This window comes from Pieris napi, chromosome 9 (genome assembly GCF_905475465.1).
Source record: "Pieris napi chromosome 9, ilPieNapi1.2, whole genome shotgun sequence".
Classification (NCBI taxonomy): domain Eukaryota; kingdom Metazoa; phylum Arthropoda; class Insecta; order Lepidoptera; family Pieridae; genus Pieris; species Pieris napi.
Window position 1 is genome coordinate 4,848,160 of NC_062242.1, and position 25,163 is coordinate 4,873,322.

The following is a 25,163-nucleotide window of genomic DNA, read 5'->3' on the forward strand; positions in this document are numbered from 1 at the left end:
ATTTATTGACATATTAAATTATATATAAAATAAGTTTCATTAAATAAGCATCTCGGTGAAGGTCGTTGTATAGCGGGATCTTAGACCAATATCTTTAGTTCACAATAAGACAATTGTGTTTTTAAGAAAACTGATTATTGTTAATATAAAGTGCTTTAACTTGCTAAAATATTTATTATTTTTTAAAGGAAATGTCCAAGATCTGATAAACTGTTATTTTTTTCAGAAAACAATTCGCACAGAGTTCGCGTCATGTACAGTACTGACGATTGCGCATCGTCTTAACACAATAATGGACTCGACCCGTGTAATGGTCTTGGATAAGGGCCAGCTGGTGGAGTATGCTCCTCCTGAACAGCTTCTTCAGGACAAGAACTCCATCTTCTACAGCATGGCAAAAGATGCTGGACTCGTCAACTAGCCTTTTTTGTATAACGCTTAAAACAAGATTTACCTTATATTGGATTGTTTTCATGGGATAACCAAAACATGTATGGAGTATATACTTAGAATACTGTCAAAATCCCTCTAAACGTGTAAATTAATTGTTTTTAAAATATGTTAAGGCCACATTTGCCGTAAGTTAGCCTTAATCGATATTACTTGAATCACAAATAGTGATTTGGTGGTTTCGTCCTGATTTCTATAGGTAAACAAGTATTTCCAACATTTTTCAGAAATTGTTTTAACACTATCTTATGCCTAATATACAATATTGAACAAAAAATCTTTTTAAAAGTCTTTACTATACTATATGTGTACAATCAGAATTTTTCAGATTTCAGACCAATTTTTCTCATAGTCGGTGGTCTTAACTTTTTTAATAAAGGCATGTTGTATTTAACATGTGTTCAATTTACGTATATTACAAGAAACAATTGTAAATCTCATATAGCCCATTTCATTTCATTAATTTTAGATCTTTATACTAATTTATCTTCACAGCGGACATGTGTATTCATAAGTTAATTTGCATATTTATAAATTTTATTCAAATGTTAATAATTTCGAATTCGTCCAACATACATCATACAATAAGGCCCGTTTTCCAAAACGTAAATCAAAGTTTCATTAAGAGTTTATGAATAACACTATTAAATGTTAGCTATATAGCTCTACACTAAAGTACTTTACTATAAGCGCGGCCCCTTAGCACGAACTTAATGTCCGCCAGTCCCCTATATTAGCCTTGTTCCTAGAGAACTATACAAGGAACTACTAAAATGTGTGTGACCGCCAGTTGTTTCTTCTAATTTTGGTATACTTCTATAATTGACATACGTTTTGGATTATTGGTCTTGGAGTTGTAAACAATTACAAGGCGTATTAAAATAATTTTCTTAAGGGCTTTATACTTAAATTAAGTACTTAATGTGCAATGAATGAAGCAATAAAACTAAATAAGACTGAATTCGAAATTTCTACTTAAGGATATTCTATACTTAACCACGCTATTATAGATTAAAGGAGTACTTGTTACACTTACGTCCACTTTTTAACTTAAAGAGTAGTTTACTTTGGTACGAATTTACAGCTAAACGTGTATGAATCTTTATGCAAGAACATCAGATATCCCAGAAACCACATCACACCACAAAAACCATTGGTTGTGACGGAAACATTAGAATCCTTGTTTTTCAAAAAGGAACTCAAATTCGTCGGTAGCTACTAAATTACCACATGAACATTTTTACATTTAGGTTAGGATTTTTTAAGATTGTAATTGTTTAGGGTTGCAAATAAATTTGATAAATGTTTAACCACTAAAGTGAAGTTAAATATTGTCAATTTAGTGGTAGAACATACCAAGTTGTATTATTGTATTGAGCTGCTACAAACTGCCTTAGTCGACTTTAGATTTGCATTGTTTGCAATGAATCTGAGGTGACTTTAGTATATAAAATAATTAATACAACACTGCATTTTACTTTATAGATTAAGGTCTAAAATATGTATTTCCTATCTGGTGCAATTTATATAAAGTTTTTACTGCTATTTGAATATCATCACTCTTTACTTTAAGTTATGGTATATTTGCATAGAATTTTAGTTTGTGTTAGGGTTAAAATAGAGGTAGAGTTTGCGTTGTACATTTTAAGAGTTACTTTGTTCTTGATCAATATTACAATATAAATAAGTATGTAATTTTGTTTTGTTAAAATAGTTAGGTACAATATTTTTCATTTTTAAAACCAAGAAACCTCAAAATCCCTTGCCCTATGCATGTATTATGACTTAAAAGCAGAAAATTTGAAATGTAATATATACTACTATCATTTATAGATTGATTATTTAATTTTGATTAAAGTATAACTTACTAATTAAGTAAAAGTTAAAAAATTGGATAACTGAAATAATTTTTCAAAAAGGATTTCTTTCTCATGTAAACATAACTAATTACAAGATATAATAAGTGCCTGAAAAATAGTATTAAGCTATTAATTTTGTATGTATGTAATAGTCTTTACCAATTTTAGATGGCATTAATAAAATAAAATAAAATAAAATAGCCTTTATTGCTGAACTTATTTTTACAGTAATTTTTCTTACAAATACGTTTATAACTTTTAACAGTTTCTTTTCTTTTCATAAATCCGGTATCGGTAAACGGTCGTTTCTACATTTCAGCTTGTCTTTCGACATAGGCCTCCTCTAAAGATTTCCACTCTGTTCTATTTTTCGCTATGCGCGTCCATATTGGGCCCGCCACTTTTTTGATGTCGTCCTCCCATCTTCTAGTCTGTCTGCCTCTGTTTCTTTTACTATCTCGTGGTTGCCATTCTGTTATTATTCTCGTCCATTTCTCCTTCTTCTCTCTTATCATATGTCCAGCCCACCTCCACTTTAAGCACTTGTATGTTGTGTATGCATTCTTAAATTTTGTTTTGTTTTTGATACATTTTAGTTTAACTCGGTCTTTTCTTTTAATTCCTATTGTGCTTCTCTCCATTCCATTCTGACAAACTTTTATTTTCCTTGCTTGTTCTTCTGTCAATGCCCATGTTTGGCACCCATATAGTAAGCATGGTAAGATACACATATTGTATATTCTCCTCTTGTTCCTCATAGACATATCCTGGTTCTTCATGACTTCACTGAGTGACCAATATCTCTTCCAAGTATTAGTTATTCTTCTTTCTATTTCTTTTTGCATACATTCCTCAGTAGATATTAACTGTCCCAAATACACATACTCCTTTACATACTCTATTTCTTCATCATTTACTGTTATGGACTCTGTTTGTGAGGAGTTAGACATTACTTTTGTTTTCGATAAGTTCATTGACAGGCCTGCCTTCTTACTTTCTTCCGCTAACTGTTGCAACATTTCCTTTAGGGTTTTCGGGTTTTCCGAAAATAAGATTAGGTCGTCTGCAAAGCGTAGGTGACTCAGATTTTCGCCATTTATATTTAGTCCTTTATTCTTCCAATCCAGATTTCTGAATATCATTTCCAGAACTGCTGCAAATATTTTTGGTGAAATTGGGTCTCCCTGGCGTACACCTCTCTCAACCGGAAATTCTTCGCCTATAGATTCTAGTTTTACTTGTGCGGTGCTTTTTGTGTATACGTTTTTCAGTATCCGTATGTATTTTGCATGTACGCCTTGATCTTTTAGTGCGTCCCAGATAAATCTATGTTCAAGTGTGTCGAATGCTTTGTTGAAATCCACGAACCCTATGTAGTAAATTTTGTTATATTCTTTAAATTTCTGGAGTATTTGTCTAAGGGCGTGTATGTGGTCTATTGTTGAAAAATGTCTACGGAATCCAGCTTGTTCTTTGGGTTGATTTTCTTCAAGTGTGTTTGTGATTCTAGATAATATTATTTTTGAAAACACTTTGTAAATATTGGACATTAAACTGATTGGTCTGTAATTTGCTATATCTCCTTTGTCACCTTTTTTATGTAGTAGTATAATTGTAGATTTTGTCCAATCCTCTGGAATGTTTTCCGTTTTGATAATTTCATTAAATATATCTGTAAGTCTTGGAGCGATTACTGGTAACGTTGCTTTTAGAAGTTCGTTTGTAACAAGATCAGATCCAGGGGCTTTATCGAGTTTTTGTGTATTTATTGCTTTTATGGTTTCTTCCTTCATTATTTCCGGTATATATTCTTCATTAGTTATTTCGTCGTTTTCTTTTATAGTGTCTTTCTCTTTTTGACTTTGGTATAAGTTTCGGTAGAATTCTGTAGCGATTTTTAATATTTCGAGTCTTTTACCTGTATTATTGCCATCTTTCTTTCTCATACTTGGTATCCAGTCCTTTTTGTAGTTTAACTCCTTCAATGCCTTTTTTATTCCTCCTGTCTTTTCTATGTAACTTTTCATTGTATTAGATCTTTTAGTTTTTCTTTCTTTCCTAAGTTGTTCACTGATCTTTTTGCTTACTTCTGTTACTCTTTGGCGGTTTCCTTTAATTTCCTTTTGTCGTAAAAGTTCTTTTCGTTCTTGTAATAATTGTTTGATTGTAAGTGAGACTTCTTTCTTGATACTTTTGTTTGTTTTTCTGGTTACTGTTTTTAGTTGATTTAGTAATAGGTTGTATTTTTCTTGTATCGATGGATATTCTTTCTTCTCTAATTCCGCGGCATCTAGAGATGTTTGAAGATTATTAAGTAATAGTTTAGGGTCACCTGAGTATTGTACCGCTAATTGTTTATTTTGAAATCGTCTTGTTTTCTTGAACATTCCTGACATCGCAACTCGAACCATCCTATGGTCTGTGTGGAAGTTTAAATTGTTTATGATCGAAATGTTCTTGAAGGCTTTTCTATTATTAGACATAATAAAATCGATTTCATTCCTATATTGTCCATTGGGTGAGATCCATGTCCATTTTTTTGATGGTTTCCTTTTATAAAAACTGTTTAGAATACTTAATCTGTTTTCCAGTGCAAAGTTTACTAGTCTTGTTCCGTTTTTGCTTCTATTTCCATACCCATAGTTTCCTATGGTATTTTCTTCCCCACTATTTTGAATCCCAATTTGTCCATTAAAGTCTCCCATCACGATGACGTTTTTGTGTGCGTTATCAATAGCGTTTTGGAGATTTTCATAGAATTCCTCAATTGTTTTTACGTCCTCTTTTTTATCAGATTCAGTTGGTGAATATGCCTGTATAATAGACCATCTCTCTTCTTTATCTCCGTTCACGGGCAGTTTTATATTAAGGATTGCAATACGTTCCGAGAATCCACTAAGTTCTTCTATGTTGTTGACTAGATTTGCTTTCACCATGAATCCAACTCCATACAGCCCGGGCGTCTCCCCTTTATAATGTAGTACGTATTTGCCATGGTTTTCTATACCTTCTCCAAATCTGCGCATTTCGCTAATACCTATAATATCCCACTTTAACTCTTCTATTGCCAGCTCTAGTTCTTGGAGTTTTTCAGGTGTTCTAAGAGATCGACAGTTAATAGTTGCTATGTGGATGTCACTTACTTTGTTTTTCATGTTAGTGTTATTTTTCATGTTAGTGTTATTTTTTTCCTTTAGAGGGTCGTGGTCATTTTTCCCCACGATGACCAGTCGGCTTGGGGAAGTATTTTGTTTTGTTATTTTATGTTGGTTCATGTTGAGCTGTTTATTTTTCCGTTTACCGACAGTTAATTGTTATTCTTTGTTAGTTGTTGTCTTAGCGGGAAAAGACGAAAGAGAATTAGCTCTAATCCTCATTACGTCGAAAGCATTTGGTCTATTGTTAATCGGCGGCATTAGAGTTTGTTGTTTCCTTGGTTGAGCATTGTTTTGTGGGGATGATGATGTTTCTCTTTTGCGCTTTTCCTTATTTATGTTAGTATTTTTTTCTTTTACTACTAGTTTGTCAAATTTCAGGTACGCGATATTTCCCTTTTCTCTCTCCTCTTTTAGCTGCGCCTGCAACGTTTTCCTTTTCTCTATTACTTCCTTTGTGTAGTCTTCTGTAACATATACATTTTTGAAGTTTTTCTTCTTTCCCATAACTTCATTCTTCTTCCATTCGCTCGTAAAGGAAATCAGAATTGGTCTTGGTTTTCCAGAAGACTTTCCCTTTCCTAGACGATATATTTTGTTTATCTCATGTTCTTGTAATTGTATGTCAAGGTCAGTTTTGAAAATATGTATTGTATTTTGTATTAATTCTTGTGTAGACCTTTCGCCTTCATTTACTCCAAACATTATCAAATTGTTTTGCTTCTTTCCTCTTTTTAAACTTTCTACTTCCTTTTCGAGATTTTCTACTTTTATTTTTAAGTTTCTATTTTCTGTTATAATAGGTTGAAGTTTTTCGTCTAATCTCTCCATTATATTATTTGTTATCGAATCTTTCAATTCTATTGTTTGGTTCAAGATTTCATTCTTCATTTTATCAAACAATAGTTGAAACTGATCCTCCATTCTTGTAAACTAAATCTGCGTGTTATGGAACGTAATTAGTGGTAGTTTTTATTTACTTGCTCTGGCAACACTAGTTAGCTGTTACTGTGACAAGTGTCAATGTCATTGATCTTTTGTCTATGCTCAATATGATTGGTGAATTTCTAACCTCTAATTATCACTTTTTGGAGATACTTTTGTTGAAATTCAAGAACTTACGTGATATTGTGTGAAATCGGTAGTTCCACTACACGGACGACACTTCGATTTGTGTTTTGTGACGTCGCAGTCTCAAGAACAGTGTACGAAATTATTTTTTAGCACTCAATATTACGGAGCTACACAATTACGATGCTTACAGTATGACAGCCGGAAACGGAAACTATGTTATAAAAGAAAATGTATAATATTAAGTTTGTTTAAAAATACTACAGGATTTAATTATTTGAGCCAATTTATTTTTATTATGCTTCAATACCTTAAAGGTTCATAAAAATACATTTATAAGTAGATACTTATTGTAATGTTTGACTTAAACTTGAATAATATTGTTTTGAACTTGCAACAAAATAGACCCAATGTGATACAGTTATTGTATTGATAAATTCATTTTTAGAAATTGTAAACAACAATAATTTTTAGATCTTAGGAATCTTATTTAAGAATTGAGCTATTTAACAATGTTAATTGAATACAGGATTAAACATTTAAGTGCTGGTTTTAATTTAAACACAAAGTATAAGCGCCCCTTCACCCTCATTCAATACATTTCTTTTTATTTCTCTGTAGAAGAATAGGTCATCATCCTGTTTTGGCATACCAGTTTTCATCTTACACTGCACAAGCCAGTGTTAAATACACAGCTTTGAAGCAGGGTTTGAATTTACCAACTCAGGGTTGAGAATTACATGATTACTCACTAAATTGATGAATCATAGTTTAAGCAATCCTCAAAAATTAATAATCTCTTTCTAAGTTCATTATAGATAATTTACATAATAATACAGTATTTTCTTTCCCCAATTCTTAAAATAGCAATACCAAATATCCAGATTGTATATAAGTCTTATATTGGGAACTTTAAATTATTATAAAAACTAACATGCATAAAATTGTTTATTGCAGCCCACATTTTTTATTTCATACAGACAGATCAATGTTCTCCAAAACTTCAATGAACATAGCTAGTATACTTTTGTCTACTTCAAAGAACCTCTCTTTCTGTTTAAAACCATTTAGAAAAGTTGTGAATGTAAGTTGCATCAACGGGTACTTTAAAGTCTTTAAGTCACTTGTCCCACAAATTAACTTTATTACCCAATCAAAGGACGCGACTGTTTCCCCTTGCTTACAAGTTTCTTCTATTAGTATTAAATAGAGTAATTCACTTTTACTCTTTTCTATTAAAGACACAAAATATTTTACTTTGTTTGTTTCATAACCAGTGCTTAGCAAAGTTGTAGATAATTTATCTATATTACCATATGAAGACAGTATTAAATCACGCGTTTGTTTACTGGCTGAATCTATAAGTTCATTCTCACACAGGCCTCCAACCTCTGGATCTAGCAAATTTTTAAATATATTATCGCATGTCTGTAAGTTAATGAAAACATGATTAGTAAAATGGAATAGGAATGTCAATTATATGAATGATAAATCCCAAATTTATAGTATGTACTAACAACTGAAAACTCTTCAAATGAGTCTATTTTAAATATTTTATCCATCATTAAATTTTTTAATTTTTAAGAGAGAAAAGGTATCCACTTCACTCTGCACATCAATCTGATTAAAATTCCATCTCCAACATCACAGATATTTGATCAAGTAAAGGTCTATAACAAAAGGCTTACTTTAGAAAATTAAATAGTAAATACTAATTACTAACATAGTATGCACTATGCAATAATATACAAGTTCACAAACTCTCTGTCACAGTCCACAGATCACGAAGAGGCCGAGCTTGTAAACAATAAACTGAGGCTTGAGAGTTGAGACAAAACCACTTAATTTGTATGAAAATGACAGTTCGTGTCGAAAAGTTTTCATACAAATTTAGTTTTTGACTTTCTACATACACTACTGTTAAGGCATCTTGACTAAGGCCCTAGGTCATGTTTCATACAAATTTGTATGGCGCAAGTGGGTGTCCACGCCTGTCGAAAAGTGATTTTGTCTCTGGCCCCATATTACTACTCATCTGTGGATCACACTAAAGTGTATTTTTCGTAGACGGACTATGGTATAGACCAGGCGTCAGCGTACGAGATAGCGAATGATTGACATAACTTCATAATCTATATGCTACTAATATTGTCGTATTTTAATTCATCGAAGATTGCTTATTATTGACCAAAATACACATTCGAATGAATAATTCTTGAACAAAGTTACTGAGTCGTGACAAAATAAGCTACTAACCGATGAAAGGTTATGTTTGGTTCTTTACGCTCACTATAGCTTTTAGCCAATTATGCAACAATTCCCAATGACTGACACTTTAAATAGACCTGTTATAATGATAAAGTCTTAAAATATGGCTTTGACTTGAGTTTCACAGATTTATCAGTAAGCGGTGAAAATTTGTTTACCACCAAGGGCTCGGTGGTAAACAAATAAAACCCGATACGCAAACAGAGACAGAAAAACTGATACTATGTTTCGCTCGCACTTAAGTATTTCACGTTAATGCCTTCTCTCTTTAGTTATTATTGTTATTTTAGAACCTCATCTAGTTCTATACTCTATCTACGGTATTTTTGTATCGACTCCACCATATTATTTATGCTAATTATCAACTATCGACTATTATTAGTAGGACTATCAGATCAGACCACACAAATAAATAATAATTATTATATACGTAAAGTTCGTGAGGTAGGGAATATCTTGATCAACTATCAAATTTTGAAAATTATTAACCAATAGAAAACCTCGTTATTTGTAATAGACCACAAGCCCATGAACAAAAAATACCTGTGAAATGACCCAACCTGAATTACGCTTAGAAGGCTGTTACTATATCTGAAAATAGCTCTGAGCACTATGCCGTCATTTCTGAGCGGTACATGTGAGTACGTGAGTGAATGGACTTTCTCAAGTACAATGGGGGAATTTCGACTAATTATTAATGTACGGCTTTGTTATAAGTGTATAGATGATTAAAAATAAATGTCGAAAAACCTAGTGCCGTACAAAAGTGATGGTGCCGGAAGTCGGTGCAAATTTTTAATTCGACGACAGTTGCAGAAGCAATATAGGTAATTTATTACTGTACGGCATTTGTGTGATTCCTTTTGGACACATATACAGATACTTTACCCGTAAACGCCGTACATATTCCCAGCGGAGCGGTCGAAAGCCAAGGGTCGCAACATATGTCTGATTAGTATATAGGTGATGATGATATGAAACAACATAAAATTAAATGATCTTGAGAGTACTTCACAAATAGATAACATTTTCCAGCATGCCGTACATTTTTTGTGGAACACACAGGTGTATGGGGTAAATTACTTTCCTCAGAAAAGAGTCATTTTCCGGTGACTTTTATCTGTACGGCAATAACACAGGTTATTAATACTTTAGACAATCTTCAATAAAAAATAAATGCCGTACACTTTCGATAGTCCGCTACCAGCGCCTACTAATACAGGGCGTCCCAAAGTTATGGGAAATGAAGGGAAAGTACCTTAAATATCGTAGATAGGGTATTTTACTAAAAGAAGACTTTATGTTATTTTTAAAAGTTATTAATTCTGCATTCAAAGATTTTTTAAAAATTACTTGCCTCGTCTGGGAATCGAACCGACTTAAATGTAAAAAAAACACCCCTACTTTTATGATGCCAATCGAAAGAATGGCCAAAAACTAATAACTCTTCTTAAGTAACATAGTATTTTAAAAGAAAGTAACAGCGTGAATATATCTTTTTAATCAAATTAAAAACATTATCTATCGTATTCGGCCTAAAAAAATCCCCTACGAGTCTGTTACTTTAGAAAAGTTATTAGGTTTTGGCCATTCTTTCGATTGGCATCATAAAAGTAGGGGTGTTTTTTTTTTAATTTAAGCCGGTTCGATTTCCAGATGAGGCAAGTAGTTTTTAAAAAATCTTTGAATGCAGAATTACTAACTTTTAAAAATAACAAAGTCTTCTTTCAGTAAAATACCCTATCTACGATATTAAAGGTACTTTTCCTTCATGTCCTATAACTTTGGGACGCCCTGTATTATATTTTTATTTTTGTTAAAAATATTTTTCTTTTACCTCTCTCTGCTGGTACGATAAGGCTGTAAATATACTTTACAGCCTTATGGTAGTATACTCAGATATGTACAGTTATTAATGACCTTAGGGACACCTCAAACGTCGTCGAAGTTTTTATCAGCTGTAAAGAATAATCTGGAGTAAAATGTACGGCATCTGGTTTTTTTTGTTTATTTATATTTGTTACATATAAAATAACAATAATCTTTGAAAATATTACTCCCCATATTACTCTAGGAGCATTTGAAAAGTCATCTAAATTTCGGAAATTTCATATATTTATTATCATAATATTTTTATTTGTTACCATTTATAATGAACGGCTATAATGTATAACGGTAATATTTAGTAACATTATGTAAAAAAACAAGTTGCCGTACATTATTCTCTGATCTTACAGCAGTAAGAACTTGGTAAATCCTGAAATTTCGATAAATATTTAATTACACAAATATTAACTATAATATTTGGACGGCATAATTATAAAACAATATTGTCCGTGTTAGATAATATTTTGAAGATGTTGCCGTACATTTTACAATGACCTTAGGGTATATGGGTGTAGGGGTAGGGTTCCGACCCTTGGCTTTCGACCGCTCCGCTGGAAATATGTACGGCGTTTACGGGTAAAGTATCTGTATATGTGTCCAAAAGGAATCACACAAATGCCGTACAGTAATAAATGACCTATATTGCTTCTGCAACTGTCGTCGAATTAAAAATTTGCACCGACTTCCGGCACCATCACTTTTGTACGGCACTAGGTTTTTCGACATTTATTTTTAATCATCTATACACTTATAACAAAGCCGTACATTAATAATTAGTCGAAATTCCCCCATTGTACTTGAGAAAGTCCATTCACTCACGTACTCACATGTACCGCTCAGAAATGACGGCATAGTGCTCAGAGCTATTTTCAGATATAGTAACAGCCTTCTAAGCGTAATTCAGGTTGGGTCATTTCACAGGTATTTTTTGTTCATGGGCTTGTGGTGTCGTAGCCTAAACATTTTTGACGGTTACCCATGCGAAGCGAGTCGCTAGTAAATAATATCATCCAAAGTAATTAAACTCACTACAGATTTTTCCAACTTTATATAGAATATAACGAACATAAGAGACATTAAAATTTACATTTTATAAATGTAATAAAATAGGGGACGCGAATTCAAAAACCAATTACAATTCTATAAATTTATTCGAGACATTCACACATCAACATCAAATTTTATCAATACATGACAAACAGCTTAAATGTAGCAATTTACATATTGTGCCAAAATATTATAAATTAAATGAATTAATTGACAATATTAATTTAAATCAAAATTTGTGATGTAATTATTGTCACACAAAATAAAAAATATATATTACACAGTACATTTAGAGTTATAATATCAGCTGCCACTTATAATTATACAAATAATGATGGGGCGATGTTTATTGAGCGTTACTATGTCGTGATGTCGACAGAAAAGTTTTCATAGTGATCTTCAAAGTTGTTTCCAAAAATATAATCACAGTATGTTCAATCACAGACTGTTTTAAAAATATTACAATAAAAGCTAGCTGTCTTTTTTATTTAGTGTGCATGTTTGTTACTTACTAGATATTTTCTAAGTATGTCGGGTATAAAAATTGCCAACATAAATTTCTACTCATGAGCAAAAAGTATATAAAACGACAGACTCACGAATCATCCTACATATTTTGATATGGAATGTCTCACTCATATATTTACGGCTAATAGTTTCGAGATAATACCTGACCTCACTCATGCACGTGTCACTTTTAATTTAATAGTAGAAACGTATAAAATTACAAAAATTATCAGGAAATAATTATATGGACACAGTTTTAGAAAAATGACACCATAACTATTAATTATTGTATATCAATATCAAACCTTACATAATAATATATTAAATCTAAATGTATGTATGAGGTGGAATATTCTAAGCAGCACTACTGCACTGCATTTTCTAACATGTTACATGAACTACTCATCTAAATATTATAATATAATTAATTGTTGTCTGTATATGCATAAAAAATGTATAGTTCAATCAAAAAACTTGGCCGCTGAAAACTACGTCAAAATTTTAATTGCCACAATCTTAGTCGAATTTTTATACATGAATTTATTCGCAAAATATGCCTAACCAATTTACCGTATCTCACTTGCCATAGGAGCGACTTACCAATACATCAATTGAATTCATAAATGCTTGTATTACAGAGAGCTCATCCAAACTAATATATAACTTATTTGATTATAAAATAATAGGAATAAATTTAACATGAGTGCATAGAATACAAAATATAAAAAAAATTATATTTAATACAACATAACAATGTATAATGTTGTATTTTTTATGCAACAAAATTAATATTTTTTTGGAAGTGATTCAAATATATATACAATGAAGCGACATGTTCAAGAATACATGGTCTTAAAGTGTTATTGTAAATTAAAGTTGCACATACTACAAACAAATTATTAAAACCTAATTTGGTCCGAAATGCAAATCATCTGATTGTATTTTAACGAATTTAACATCAGCTACGTAGATACTAAATCGCTAACACAATCTATTTAGGAGAGAGTCCAACGCCAAACGTCAACTAATACCCCTGTAATAATGGCACCAACTTATCGCACCGTATACTGCCTACATAACTTTGTTATTGTATATAATTAAAAAAGATCGATCTTAGCGATTTTAAAATGTATAAAATCTTAATTTTATATAAGCAAGCACGCTAAACTTAGAGCATAAACATTCTATAATATGTAGGTGACATTCCAAACTGAAATCCATATTGATAATAAAATTCATACTCGAACTTAGTTCGATATACACCACAGTACTAAAAGGAAATAAATAAAAGGCTCTTTTAGACGTATCCTGGAGCTTGGTGTGACTCCGAGCTTAGTTCGCCACCGCCACGTCGGTCGTCGTCTCCTGGCAAACGAAAACTCCACAATTATAAGATTCTTAATTAACAGTAGCGGCACAATGGAACTTATCATTACTTACCGTTTCCGTGTTTAGTTCTGGTATAGTTGGAATTTCAGGAATGAGTTCGGCCATTTTATCGGCAATTGGTAGTAGGGGCTCCTAAAATTATAAATCAAATTAATAATTTTATTTTGAAAGTTTGAAAATTTTGCAAATAATATACAGTGCAAATATTAAAATATTTGTATGAAAACATGATCAATGCTAAGTTACAGTTATGAAATGTTAACACAAAGGACACAGCCAATATATCTAAGAGAATCTAAAGGCAACTTTAATTTCAATAAGATACTAATTTGTAATAATCACGACTTCAAATATATTTCTAGAAGTAAGTTTTAAATAATTAAGATTTCCTTTAGATTAAACTTGATCGATAATTCATTAAATGTTTCTGTGTACAAACTAAATACAGTCAAAGGTGAACTATGAACATTTGGTGCAAAATAAAACATGATGTTTCTTGCTATAAAACAACCAAAGCATAGTATAATAGCAAAAAGCGTAAACTCATGCGGGAAAGTTCTAGTGAAAGCGGATCGCTCGGAAAGGTCGGTGGGAAGGGCGAATATACAGGGTAGTCCTATTTAATCGTTCAATCTTCTCTTCCGGTTATTGACGTCACACATGCTGAGAGAAGGATGCTCAACTACTAAGAACTGTTAACATGATACCAAAACGCTCCAAGGATACTATTCCTCTACGGGCGCTAGTCACCTGTGGGGGCGAGGCGGGTATCTCCGGCTCGGGGCTAAGGTCATCTGGCGGCGGGAACGACTGCGTCTCCTCGTCGGGCCCCGAAAGCAGCTCATCCTCGGGCTCATGCAGAGACCGCTCGCCGTTCGTCAACGCGTCGCCGTTTAACATTACTTCCGCACTTTTGATCATCTCTTTGGCCTTCGCTTTTAAACACTCTGTTTCGATCGCTTCGACCGAGCTGTGATTTAGGCCATTCTGTGAAATAATACTTGTGTCGACGTCTGTCTCTTTCGATTCGCAAATGCCGCTGTCCTGCTCCATTTTTGAGATTTCACTATTGCTAATTTCTGTTGTTACATCTTCGGGAGTAGCAGGAGTTTGTTCGTCGACAATCTCCTCCGTCTCCGCGGATTCTAGTGGAGCAGCTTCTGCGGGTTTTTCAGTTTCGGGTTCGGCCGGTAATACGTTTTCATTTTCCACGAGGGAAGATTTAGTCTCAACATCACAGACATTTTCTTCTACTGTGTTGGTAGAAACGTCGTTATCATCCTGATTCGGTAAGGTATCCAGTGTAACTTCATTGGCCGAACATTGTTCAGACAAGATTGCGTCTTCCGTTTGCGCTACATCGGTGAGAGGTGCGGGAGATTCAATAGTTTCGAGTTCGTCGCAAATTTTTGTGTCGGTAGGAGTAGGGTCCGTATTTGTGTTTTCAACATTAACGGGTGTGGCATCGGCGGGTGCAGATTCTGTACTATCAGCGTTGTTAGCGAGAGAAGCATCAGTAAGTTCAGGAGCCATGGTGGTTGCGGCAAAGGAAGCCACGGACGATGGAGGAGGATTAGCGGGAAGGGGAGGTGGCGTAGGCTCTATCAAGGGCGTTTGATCGACACAAACCTCTTTCTTAACGGGACTTTCGGGTGTAGGCACCGATTCCGTGATTTCTACTTTAGACTCCTCGCTCTTGTTTGAATCAATAACTGGAACTTCGGGTTCAACCTTTTTTGTTTCTTCAAGAGAAAGACCATTTACAGGCAATTGCTCGGGTTCGACGACTTCCGCTTTCGGTTCCGGCCTGATGTCGCCGGCGTCCTCATTTTTGGGTTCCTCGGCGATAGGAGTTTCTACTTTAGAAGTTTCTGGCGTGCTGCTTCCATTGGTCAGTGGCTCTGTCACTGGCGTTTCAGGTGTATTTTCATCTTTGTTTTCTGTTTCAGGCTTAGTTTCAGCAGCAACTTCTACTTCTGCGTTTTCAGGAGTAGTCTCAGCCGCCTACAAAAATAAAAAACCTATAAATAAGATTCATTCAATGGTATGGTGAAAATGTATAACTAAATAGATATATTAAGTTCTCATAACTAAGTAACTATTAACCATAATATAAGTCACCACTATATGTTGGATATGTCAAACTCTGTTAGATTACAACAACAAACTGATGTATTGTAACAAAACCTACAATGTTTAATAGTATTCCTTGTTATGCATGACTGATTATCTTCATTTTATTACAAACATGGGTTATCCTTCAATGATTTGTTCATCCATCCTAAACATAATATTAAATTGCTCTTAGGTCTTAGGGTTCCTACGTTCCGTTAAGCTTTTATACGATTATTAACGTTACAAGTATAAATTAACATGATTGTGATGAAGATAACAAAATTTAAAAATTATAGCTTATAAATTACACTACTCATTTATATTTCTTACAGCGGACAAATAGATTTAATCCAAAGACGAGAGAGATCAAGAGACGAAAAGCCACGTCATACACGATGTACATCTCTTACGTGGCTTTTCGTTAACAAATGATAAATATAATATTACATTATCCCCGTATCGATATGTAAACGAAAGACAATGCTTTCTATTCTTGGTAAATTAATAAGCTACCAGTTTTCTGTACTCGCAACCGCAGAACTGCAGAAATAAAACGATACCAGCTTACAAGGTCGCCTTTGTTTACTGGAATGGAAATACGAACTAACATGTATGTATGCAGTATGATACATTATATGCTTTCTGTAATAAATACAACCGAGAGTACTAAGATAACTTTTAAATAAATTAAAATGCTAGGTTATTTTAATGGACCAAAGACATTATTTATTGGAAATGGCAAGTAATTCGTAATTTTTTTTAATAAAAAAGCAAACATGTTTATTTGGATTAAGTGGATCTACCCAAGAGATTTACAAAAATAATCTAATCGTTTAATTTCGATTTCCTGTGTGCGGCCGGAACACGCATTTATTTGATGAGCATACAAAATACAGACGCTAAAGTAGTCTTGAATATAAAATTTATGTGTAACTGTTAACCGTAGATAACTGTCTATGTCCTGTCTGTGGATTAAGTTTTGTCTGCTCGATTAATTCAAATATTAATAAATTGCAATGAGAAAAAAATATCTGGGACAAAAATCTACAAGTATAAACATTACTGTTATTATGACCAGTGTTCTTACAAATTCTTATTGTGCCATGAGTAAAACCCCGTACTACAAAAATCCGCCATGGGACAGACGTATGCTTGCTGCTGCCGTACCTGCCTGCTGTTTATAAACATTTAGTCACAGAATAAACCTTCTAACAAAAAACCTGGAAGTTAGTCTGAGTCAAACTAGTGCTGGATTATGCGCAGTTCGGGAACTGCGTCTGAACTGTTTTTCACGATATACATGAGGCATCATGTTTTATTTATTATTGTAGTCAGTCCTTTGCCACTTTGAAATACCAATAGTGGATAGGGCACTTAACAAATTAAAACAATATTTTTTAATTGTAGAGAACATTCGAAACAACATATATTTACACTGAGTATAACACGTAATTATGTAGATGAATGGCTGTGGTGCTATTTCCCCTTTCATCAAAGAGCAAGGTAAACGAAAGCATAGTCCGAAACGAAAGTAAATTAAAAACATCGGACAATACATCCGACGGACGACAGTCACGCACAGGAAACAACGTTTTGTTTAAATAACGCTCCGTATATCTATTGTGTTTTAATATTATGTACTTACTACAGTTTACCGCTTACCATTAGTAATGCGTTATTACAATTTTAGAGAATTTTAATATGCCAAAGCAGCTCCCTTGGGCTCAAGCTCAATTAAGCAAACAAACACAATCTTTTTTACCCTTTAGCAGCCTCTTTATAATCATTTAATTAGCTTTGTATTATTTACCAGAATGACGTATTAAAAACTCATTATTATATATTGTTTTCAAAGGTTTTGTATACAAAAGTTTTTTGAACAATGGTGTGATTCATATACACCTTCCTAATTGCATACATCGAGGGAGTTAGTACTTATTTCGATAGTAAATGCGCGCTCATTTATCCATCCGATAACGGTAAACTGGGTGAGTCACCATCACATAACAATGGCTTTCTGGCTATGGAAACGATTTTCCGCTCTATAACAATATGCCTATTTCGATGGTGGTTTTTTGTTAAAGTTTTAATTTAAATATAACAAAAACAGGTGTTTTGTCGTTCTCACTTCCCATTATGAGTGATGACGATAGAGAAACCTTTGGAGATTTAATTTAAAAAAAATTGGTAGACATGGTTGCCTCATAGTAAAATTACATGTAACATTACAGGTTTCTTTTAGAGTTTATTTAATAGTAAGAAAAATATTGTAAATTAAAGCAATAAATCTATAATTTTTACTTAAAATATATGCTTTATTATTACACAAACTTCAACCTACCGACTAGCTAGTGTTTTAGATTACTCAAGCGAAATCATAACCGACTATGAACTTTAACCGATTTATAAAGATAACAGTAATATTTAAGTATAGAAATATCCCCGTGACGTATGTGACGAGCACTCAATACCGTGTGACCTAAGCAGTTATTTGAATCAGGCGGTGATAGCAGCATCTTGACGAGCCGGTCCAGACGCAATACTATCAAATAACTCCTAGCTACTTGCTCTCGCTATCTGAGGTTGTCGCCCTATCTTGGCACCGATTACACCAATCGCTGACCGGCTATCGAATTACTGCCTTCACAAAGACAATTAATAAAACAATGCAAAAATATTACTATAAATATTCAATTTCTTATGTACTAACATATAGTGTGAAAACACCTACAGCATAAGTTAAACCCGTTTTGATTTAACCAATGCAGTTCTAAGATAACTCTGGCGAATTTGTTTCGCTATTCGATATAACGAAATTATATTATTTGAATCAAATTAAAAGTTTTAGCTAGCAGGTACTTCTCTTCGAGTCGTTATCATACATCGCGACAAAAATAGACTGTCGCATAATGGGATAACAATGGTTAATTTAATAGCCGTCCCTCTTGCGTTCCCACAAGACTGCCGGATAACAAAAAAAATCACACAACAATAGCTGTCGATAGGAAATGGAATCTTTCCTTGTTATGTCAAAACTCCATTGAACGTTGGTATTATGAAAATACGACAGATGAGACGCATCGTGGCGGCCATTTGGTAAACATGCTACATGAACTGTTTGGTCGGGTTACGTCGCATATTAGTACATGTATACAAAATATATAAGTGGATCATTGTTCATGCGATGCCGTTCTAACGAACACGACTCAAACCGGTCCTGCTCACAGATAGTATACTGGTTCTCTTAAGGCCGGCTATTATATTTTAAGAAAACAATTAAGGGATCTTTTAATAATTAAACAGTTACACTTTGACCTGAAGTAGAGGCAAGAAATTTTATCATAGCGTTTTTCAAGAATAAGTACATTTACTTAAAACATATATCTGTAGTAAAAATGTATGTAGCTTTATATAAATCTTCACGAAGTATGCAATGGCACATGGATAGTTTGCAATCGCATCGGCCTTCGCCCCCACGCCCACTACAGACCTCGCAAAACCTGCCCCGCTCTGCTAATTTTATTTTGCACCTAACAAACGTGTTTCAAAACATTCCCTGCTTAGACGCCAACACGACATACGATTTAAACGTTATTTTATAGCCACTGACCACATTACATGAAGTATTCTATTATTATAACTATCTAAGCTTTTTTCTGCTGTTTTAAAAAATATCCAGTCCATTTAAATAAATATATGTACTTTGTTTTAAACTACGCGGCCTTATTATAAATCCTAAAATTAGTACTCAATTTGTTTCCATCGTCACTATACTTTTTTATAGAAATAAAAGATGTATGGTAAGAAATAATACACGTTTTATAATGTCGATGCCGTTTGCTCAGTTTACAACTTATGAGTATTGGCTTATAAAAATATCGGCCCGTTATCGTATAACCTTTAGCGGGAAAATGGAAAGACGCATTTATAATTATAAAAAATATAGGGTATTGTTCAAGCGTGTCAAATCTCCTTGTGGGAGCGTTCTCGTGAGCTAATGACCGTACGTCAACACGTGTGCTCCGGAATGAGACATAAACACATTACTCGTTACGTTACGTACATACACCATACTACACCACAATAAAATTTAGGTATAAACGAAAATCGGTTTGTATATGTTCCAATACAAAATTTAAATGTATTTTTCTTAAAAGTAACCCATCTAATCTTGAACTCAGTATATCGCAAATGTTTCAAAAATGATCATATTATACACACAATTAATCTACAATAATATGAATGAAGATACATAAAATAATTTTAATCTACACGGGTTAGCGATTTTAACTATTATAGGTTCGTCACAATAACCGGCTTTCGTATACAAGTCACTTAAAACAAGGGTAATATTACGAGTGAATGTTCAAGAAAGTTTCGGTATAAAGAATTGTTGGCATTTTCTATCTGGCCAAGATAAAGTACTCAATCTATACATCCTATAGCTGGAGTTGTATTAAATATTTGGCATAGAGTGAGACATCGTACATTAACAATAAAATACAATGTTACTCCAGCTTAATCTAAATTAATTGATGGCCACTTTGTTTTAATTGAGACGAACAAAACGTCCCAACGCTTTTGGATCTTAAACTCTTAAAATACTGCTTCTAGGAGCTTACTGGTAAACCAACTTTCGCACAATATCAATTTTAGCATACGCGATCTTCAAGTAAACCTTACTGGACCGGTTCGGCGTCGACATTTGCTTAATCGCAGACAGTTGGAAGGCATGGGTCGTCAATGAAGTGATGTATGGATAATGGCACGATATAGTTAAGACAATAGCGGCTCACGTTTGCTTAGCGCGGATATAGAGCCACTTTGAATCATAATGTGCATTGTTCGCGACGCGACGTCGTCCGCCTCAGTTTGAGTGCATTGCACCTACGACGCAATAGATACTTGTGATAGAAATCACAGTTGCTAACCCTGTCCTAACCGCAAGGTTACTTCCAAACCAACAAACAAACAATACATTTGGCTTGCCGACTAATAATCTATATATATAAGGTATATATATAAATTAAGACGATCGCCAACATTCAAGGATGAAATATTTTTAGATTTGACATAGAAAGCAGTCTTGAGTGCCCTCGAACCCGTACATGCGATTTTACGTCGCGCTCGTCGATAAGTTAGCGCGAGGTCAATGGCATTACATTTTTAAGCACTTTAATCATATTTTACGTTTGAATATTTTAATACTGTTCTTAGTGTTAACAGGGTGAGAGAAACGAAAGTGGGTCATGACAGTCCAATAATGGATGGAGTCATTGCAACGAGGGTCCGAGCGAATGTACATTGCATTGTGCCTTCTCACTAAGAAACGTAGACTGAATACCAAAGAGACATCCGTTGAGAGCTAGAAAGCTATTGCTTAAAATACTAATGTTTTAGCGTTTAAACTAATTCGGATAACAAGTAGCCGATGGATTATAGAGGTTTATTTGTAAGCAATTTATCAAGGCTTTGGGAGACATTTCCATACTTTATGCATGTTCCCGGATTGCTCGAACATTTAGGAAAATCCCTTTATGTGTAAAAAAATCTAGGTATTTAAGAAAAAAAATTAAATTTATTTATTGGAAACACTAAGGTTTTATTTGAAGCTTATCGTATTTCTTTAAACCTTGAGCTACATTAAGTTTGGATGTTAAGTATCGAAAAATAACCATTCATTAAGTACTCTTACAATGAAATGAAATCGTTCAAATTAGTTTTATTTCATTTAACGTATGTTTCGACTCATTCAACCATAAAAAGAAAGATTGAAATACATAACATTAATAAGTTAATAGAAGATTTTTTTGCTTTAATAATAATGATGAAATATTAAACATGTACCTATATTTGATGCGTGATATTTACTACTACGGCCATAATTTCAAAGATTAATCTTTATTATGCCATCAACTTAATAATATTAAAGAGAAACTGATTATAATTATAAATAACTACTTTGGTGATACAATACTGTTTATCGAAATATCTTACCTCTTCAGGAACTTTCTCTGGTTCGCCGTTGGTTTTCACCTCTTCATCCTTTTGTTTCTTTTCCTGCTTCGGCTTATCCTTTCTGCTGAAACTGATCGACCTTAGCGACCATTTCTTCTTAACCTGTCAAACAACTCAGTTTATACAAAAAAAATACACTTCACATTTGAAGAATTAGTAAATTACGCACCAGAGTTTGGACCCATTGCGTAAATTGAGTAATTCAAACTTATAATTACTAAATTACTTTATGCTAATAATATAAACTACCTTTTCTTTTTTGTTCTTTTTGCCATCGTCCGGCGACGGTGTACTCTCTCCGTTTTCCTTTGTCTCACTCTCCCCGTTCGCCACGGATGTTTCCTTATCTTTTTCGTTTTCTTCTTGATCTTTTACTTCCTTCTCCGTCGTTGCATCTTTTTCGTTCTCTGGGGTGCCACTGTCGATTTGCTTTTCTTTTTCCTGATTATTAATATTCTTATAAACTTAAAGTATAAATATACCATTGAGTTAATTGTTTGAAAGTCATTAAAGGTTTTAGTAAATTATACCAAAAAAATGTCTCCAATGCAAAAGGAAGAGATAGCGTGTTGTAAGTTTTAGGCAGTTTTGGTAGAACCAGCAAATACATAATATAAAAAAAATGTGTATGTCCTATTACATATTAAATATATTTAACAATTGCTAATTCACAGCCCCGATCCCATATCCGTCGCGGTTGTCGCTTGAATACAAAATATGCGGGTACATAATTGCGTATATTGCTTCGTTTTTAACTGGTAGTAATATTTTGTTAGGGCATCTTTACTAAAAATTTTGGTTTGTTAAAGACGTTCTAGTTTTAAATTTACGAAAAATCTAATTTGCTGGTTTAAGGCATCGATATTGAAAAACAATTAATTTTCATTTAAATATTTCCTATCTGCCACGTAAGCAGAGCATTTGACACTTTTCAAGCCTTGCATCTCTTATAAAAAACTCCATGATAGCTGCGCAATTATTTTTCAATATTAATGTGGGTATGGTGGTGTACTCACAAGGGTATCGTGTATATGGGCATCGCCATTGGCCTGTGGCTTCAGCGCATCAGCGTCTGCTAATTGTTCCATACGACCTTCACCGCCAGCTCCGGCCGCTGCCACCTCGCCGGCGCTCTCCGCTTCCTTTCCGCTTATGTCCACGGAGCGCTTGCTCTGCTTTGCACCCATTCTCGATGCTTAACTATCAAAACCACAATATTACAAAATTTTCAAATATAATATTTATTCTTCACTTGTATTATAAATATAATATATTATAATTAATATTGTACACTTTCACTTAAACCACCTTTCCGCACGAGTAGCACACACGAAGGAACATGTAGCACAAGTCGTACATATTAAAGTACTGCTATCTTTTCGATGTTTACTTACGTTTATTCATGGCAAGAATATAATTAATTAACGACCTCAGCATTAATAGTACAAACTTTAATGTAACTGTTATTTGTATCAACATCACATTAGCATTCATGCTAATTAAGGTTTTTGTTAGTATAACAATTATAGTAGGATAAAAAAGGTGCATCTCATTATCTTATGTAGGTTACAATGTTGTGTGCTTAAAATAAATGACTATATTCCATAATAGTATTATAATCTAGGGATTATCCCTTAGTTAATGAAGGACAGCTAAAAATAGTTTTAGAATAAAAAGTACTAATATAAATTTTTAAGTATTTTTATTCAGGATATAATAATATTACCTTGTTAAAAATGAATTATAATATTATAATAATAGGAAATAAGTACAGTATAAGTCATCATAATAATAGGAAATAAGTACTGTATAAGTCATCATAATTTCCTTTTGTTTCAATGTATCATGTATCATTTCTAAGTATATCAGTCATGCTCATTTTACCTTATTATTCTCAGTTTCTATATACCATATTACTAATACTTAATAAATAAGTAAAGTTCATGTTAAAATATATTTTATATGCAAATAATAATTATTTATTTTCACTACATTGCAATAAATATAGTACCATTAAAATCATTAAATAATATGGAGGGCAATGGCATATTAAAAATATTATAATCTAATCTGAATGCCTTTTTTAAGCTGGGCTCTTTGTTGTATAAGGAGGATAATAGTCAAGAAGTTAACTGAGAAAATATCAGACCATTTACTATAAATAACTACTATTGGACACAGCTCTTATCTTATACACAAACATTTAATAATGACTACCCTACTACAATTTAATGTGTAATGTGTTTATACCTATATGCTGAATCAAATTAGATAAAGGCTGACATGGTAATTGGATATGGTTATAAAGTTGATAACATTGTCTACTAAAATGTTAGTACAAAAGGTGACTCTTTGGGAGTAAATACCTACCTTGATATGTTTCAAGGTCTTATAATAAAAGGAATTCAAGGATTGCTTATTAGCTTTATATATTATGCTATAAATACATAAAAATTCTTATAACACAACAAACTTATACAAAGTGGTTGATATAACCAAGTCTTTTTAGGAATACAGAATTTTTTGTATTGTCCTGTGTGTAGTCCCCATTTTACATTTTGAAATATACACATAAATCATAATATGGGACGTCAAGAAAATTTTGAAAAAAAACTCGACAGATGCAACCAATTCAACATATTCAGTTTTCTGAAAGCCGTAGGGTCTCTTTAATAAGGAATGCGTGAATCTATACGGGTAAATATTGATATAAATAACATAAATAGATAACGCAACAATGTCTAAACCTTTGTTTAATAGCTTGCATCGGTTCACTTTTCAACGATGATTCATCGCTCGATAACTTATGTATGCAATTATACCGGTATTCCCATGTTCCAGAAATCTTAATTAAACCAAAAATATCAATATATTAATATGACTAAAATTAGTTATATTTTGCCAGACTATTTCCCTAAATGCGTTTTCAGTTTTTTGTGTCCGTACTTAGAAGTAACATGTCGTGTTCACGCTCGATTTGAAACGACAAGAGATACATAATCATTTAGACAATAATAAATACAAATATATTAAATACTTTAGCTACAGAAAAATATAGTCCACATGGTTTTAATTAATAAACCAAGTGGCATGAAATAATTTTTTTAAATTGCGACAATGTAACTGCCGGTGACGAAATTTAATTTATTATATCATAATACTTAATATATATTAACGATTATGATGACAAAAAGTTATACTAATATTTTCTTACCTTTAGACTTTTCAATCCGAATAATTAAGGCAAAGTATAAACACTACCAAATTTAACAAAAATTCACTTCCAGCACTCACAGCTCAGCACAATATGGCGGCAGGACAAAATCTCCACCCACTGAGAACAAATTCAAAATTGAAACTTCAAGCGATTGGTTGTTCTTACTACGACGCGTCAATT

The 25,163-nt window shown here is 33.1% G+C and overlaps 2 protein-coding genes across 7 annotated transcripts in view; one reads left to right on the forward strand and one right to left on the reverse strand.

The window, feature by feature from the left end:
• Window positions 1-2,176, forward strand: part of LOC125052598 (multidrug resistance-associated protein 1) — a 29,760-nt gene extending 27,584 nt beyond the window's left edge. For all 4 annotated transcript variants that reach the window (XM_047653530.1, XM_047653532.1, XM_047653531.1 and 1 more), the window contains exon 26: window positions 227-2,176. In XM_047653530.1, coding sequence (XP_047509486.1) covers window positions 227-421 — 195 coding nt within the window. In that variant the 3' untranslated portion in view covers window positions 422-2,176. The remainder of the gene's footprint in view (window positions 1-226) is intronic.
• A 9,646-nt stretch (window positions 2,177-11,822) lies between these two features.
• On the reverse strand, window positions 11,823-25,134 carry LOC125052599 (A-kinase anchor protein 200-like). 3 transcript variants are annotated; one of them, XM_047653537.1, is made up of 7 exons: window positions 24,981-25,134; window positions 22,783-22,966; window positions 22,016-22,207; window positions 21,746-21,868; window positions 15,263-15,637; window positions 13,685-13,765; window positions 11,823-13,609 (listed from the first exon to the last, which is right to left on the reverse strand). In XM_047653537.1, the coding sequence occupies exons 2-7, from the start codon at window positions 22,951-22,953 to the stop codon at window positions 13,577-13,579; spliced, it is 975 nt and encodes a 324-aa protein (XP_047509493.1). In that variant the 5' UTR covers window positions 22,954-22,966; window positions 24,981-25,134; the 3' UTR covers window positions 11,823-13,576. The 3 variants fall into 3 exon arrangements, with proteins under 3 accessions (XP_047509493.1, XP_047509491.1, XP_047509492.1); XM_047653535.1 differs by having other exon boundaries at window positions 14,384-15,637; XM_047653536.1 differs by lacking the exon at window positions 24,981-25,134 and adding an exon at window positions 23,075-23,112 and having other exon boundaries at window positions 14,384-15,637.
• Between the last annotated feature and the right edge of the window lie 29 nt (window positions 25,135-25,163).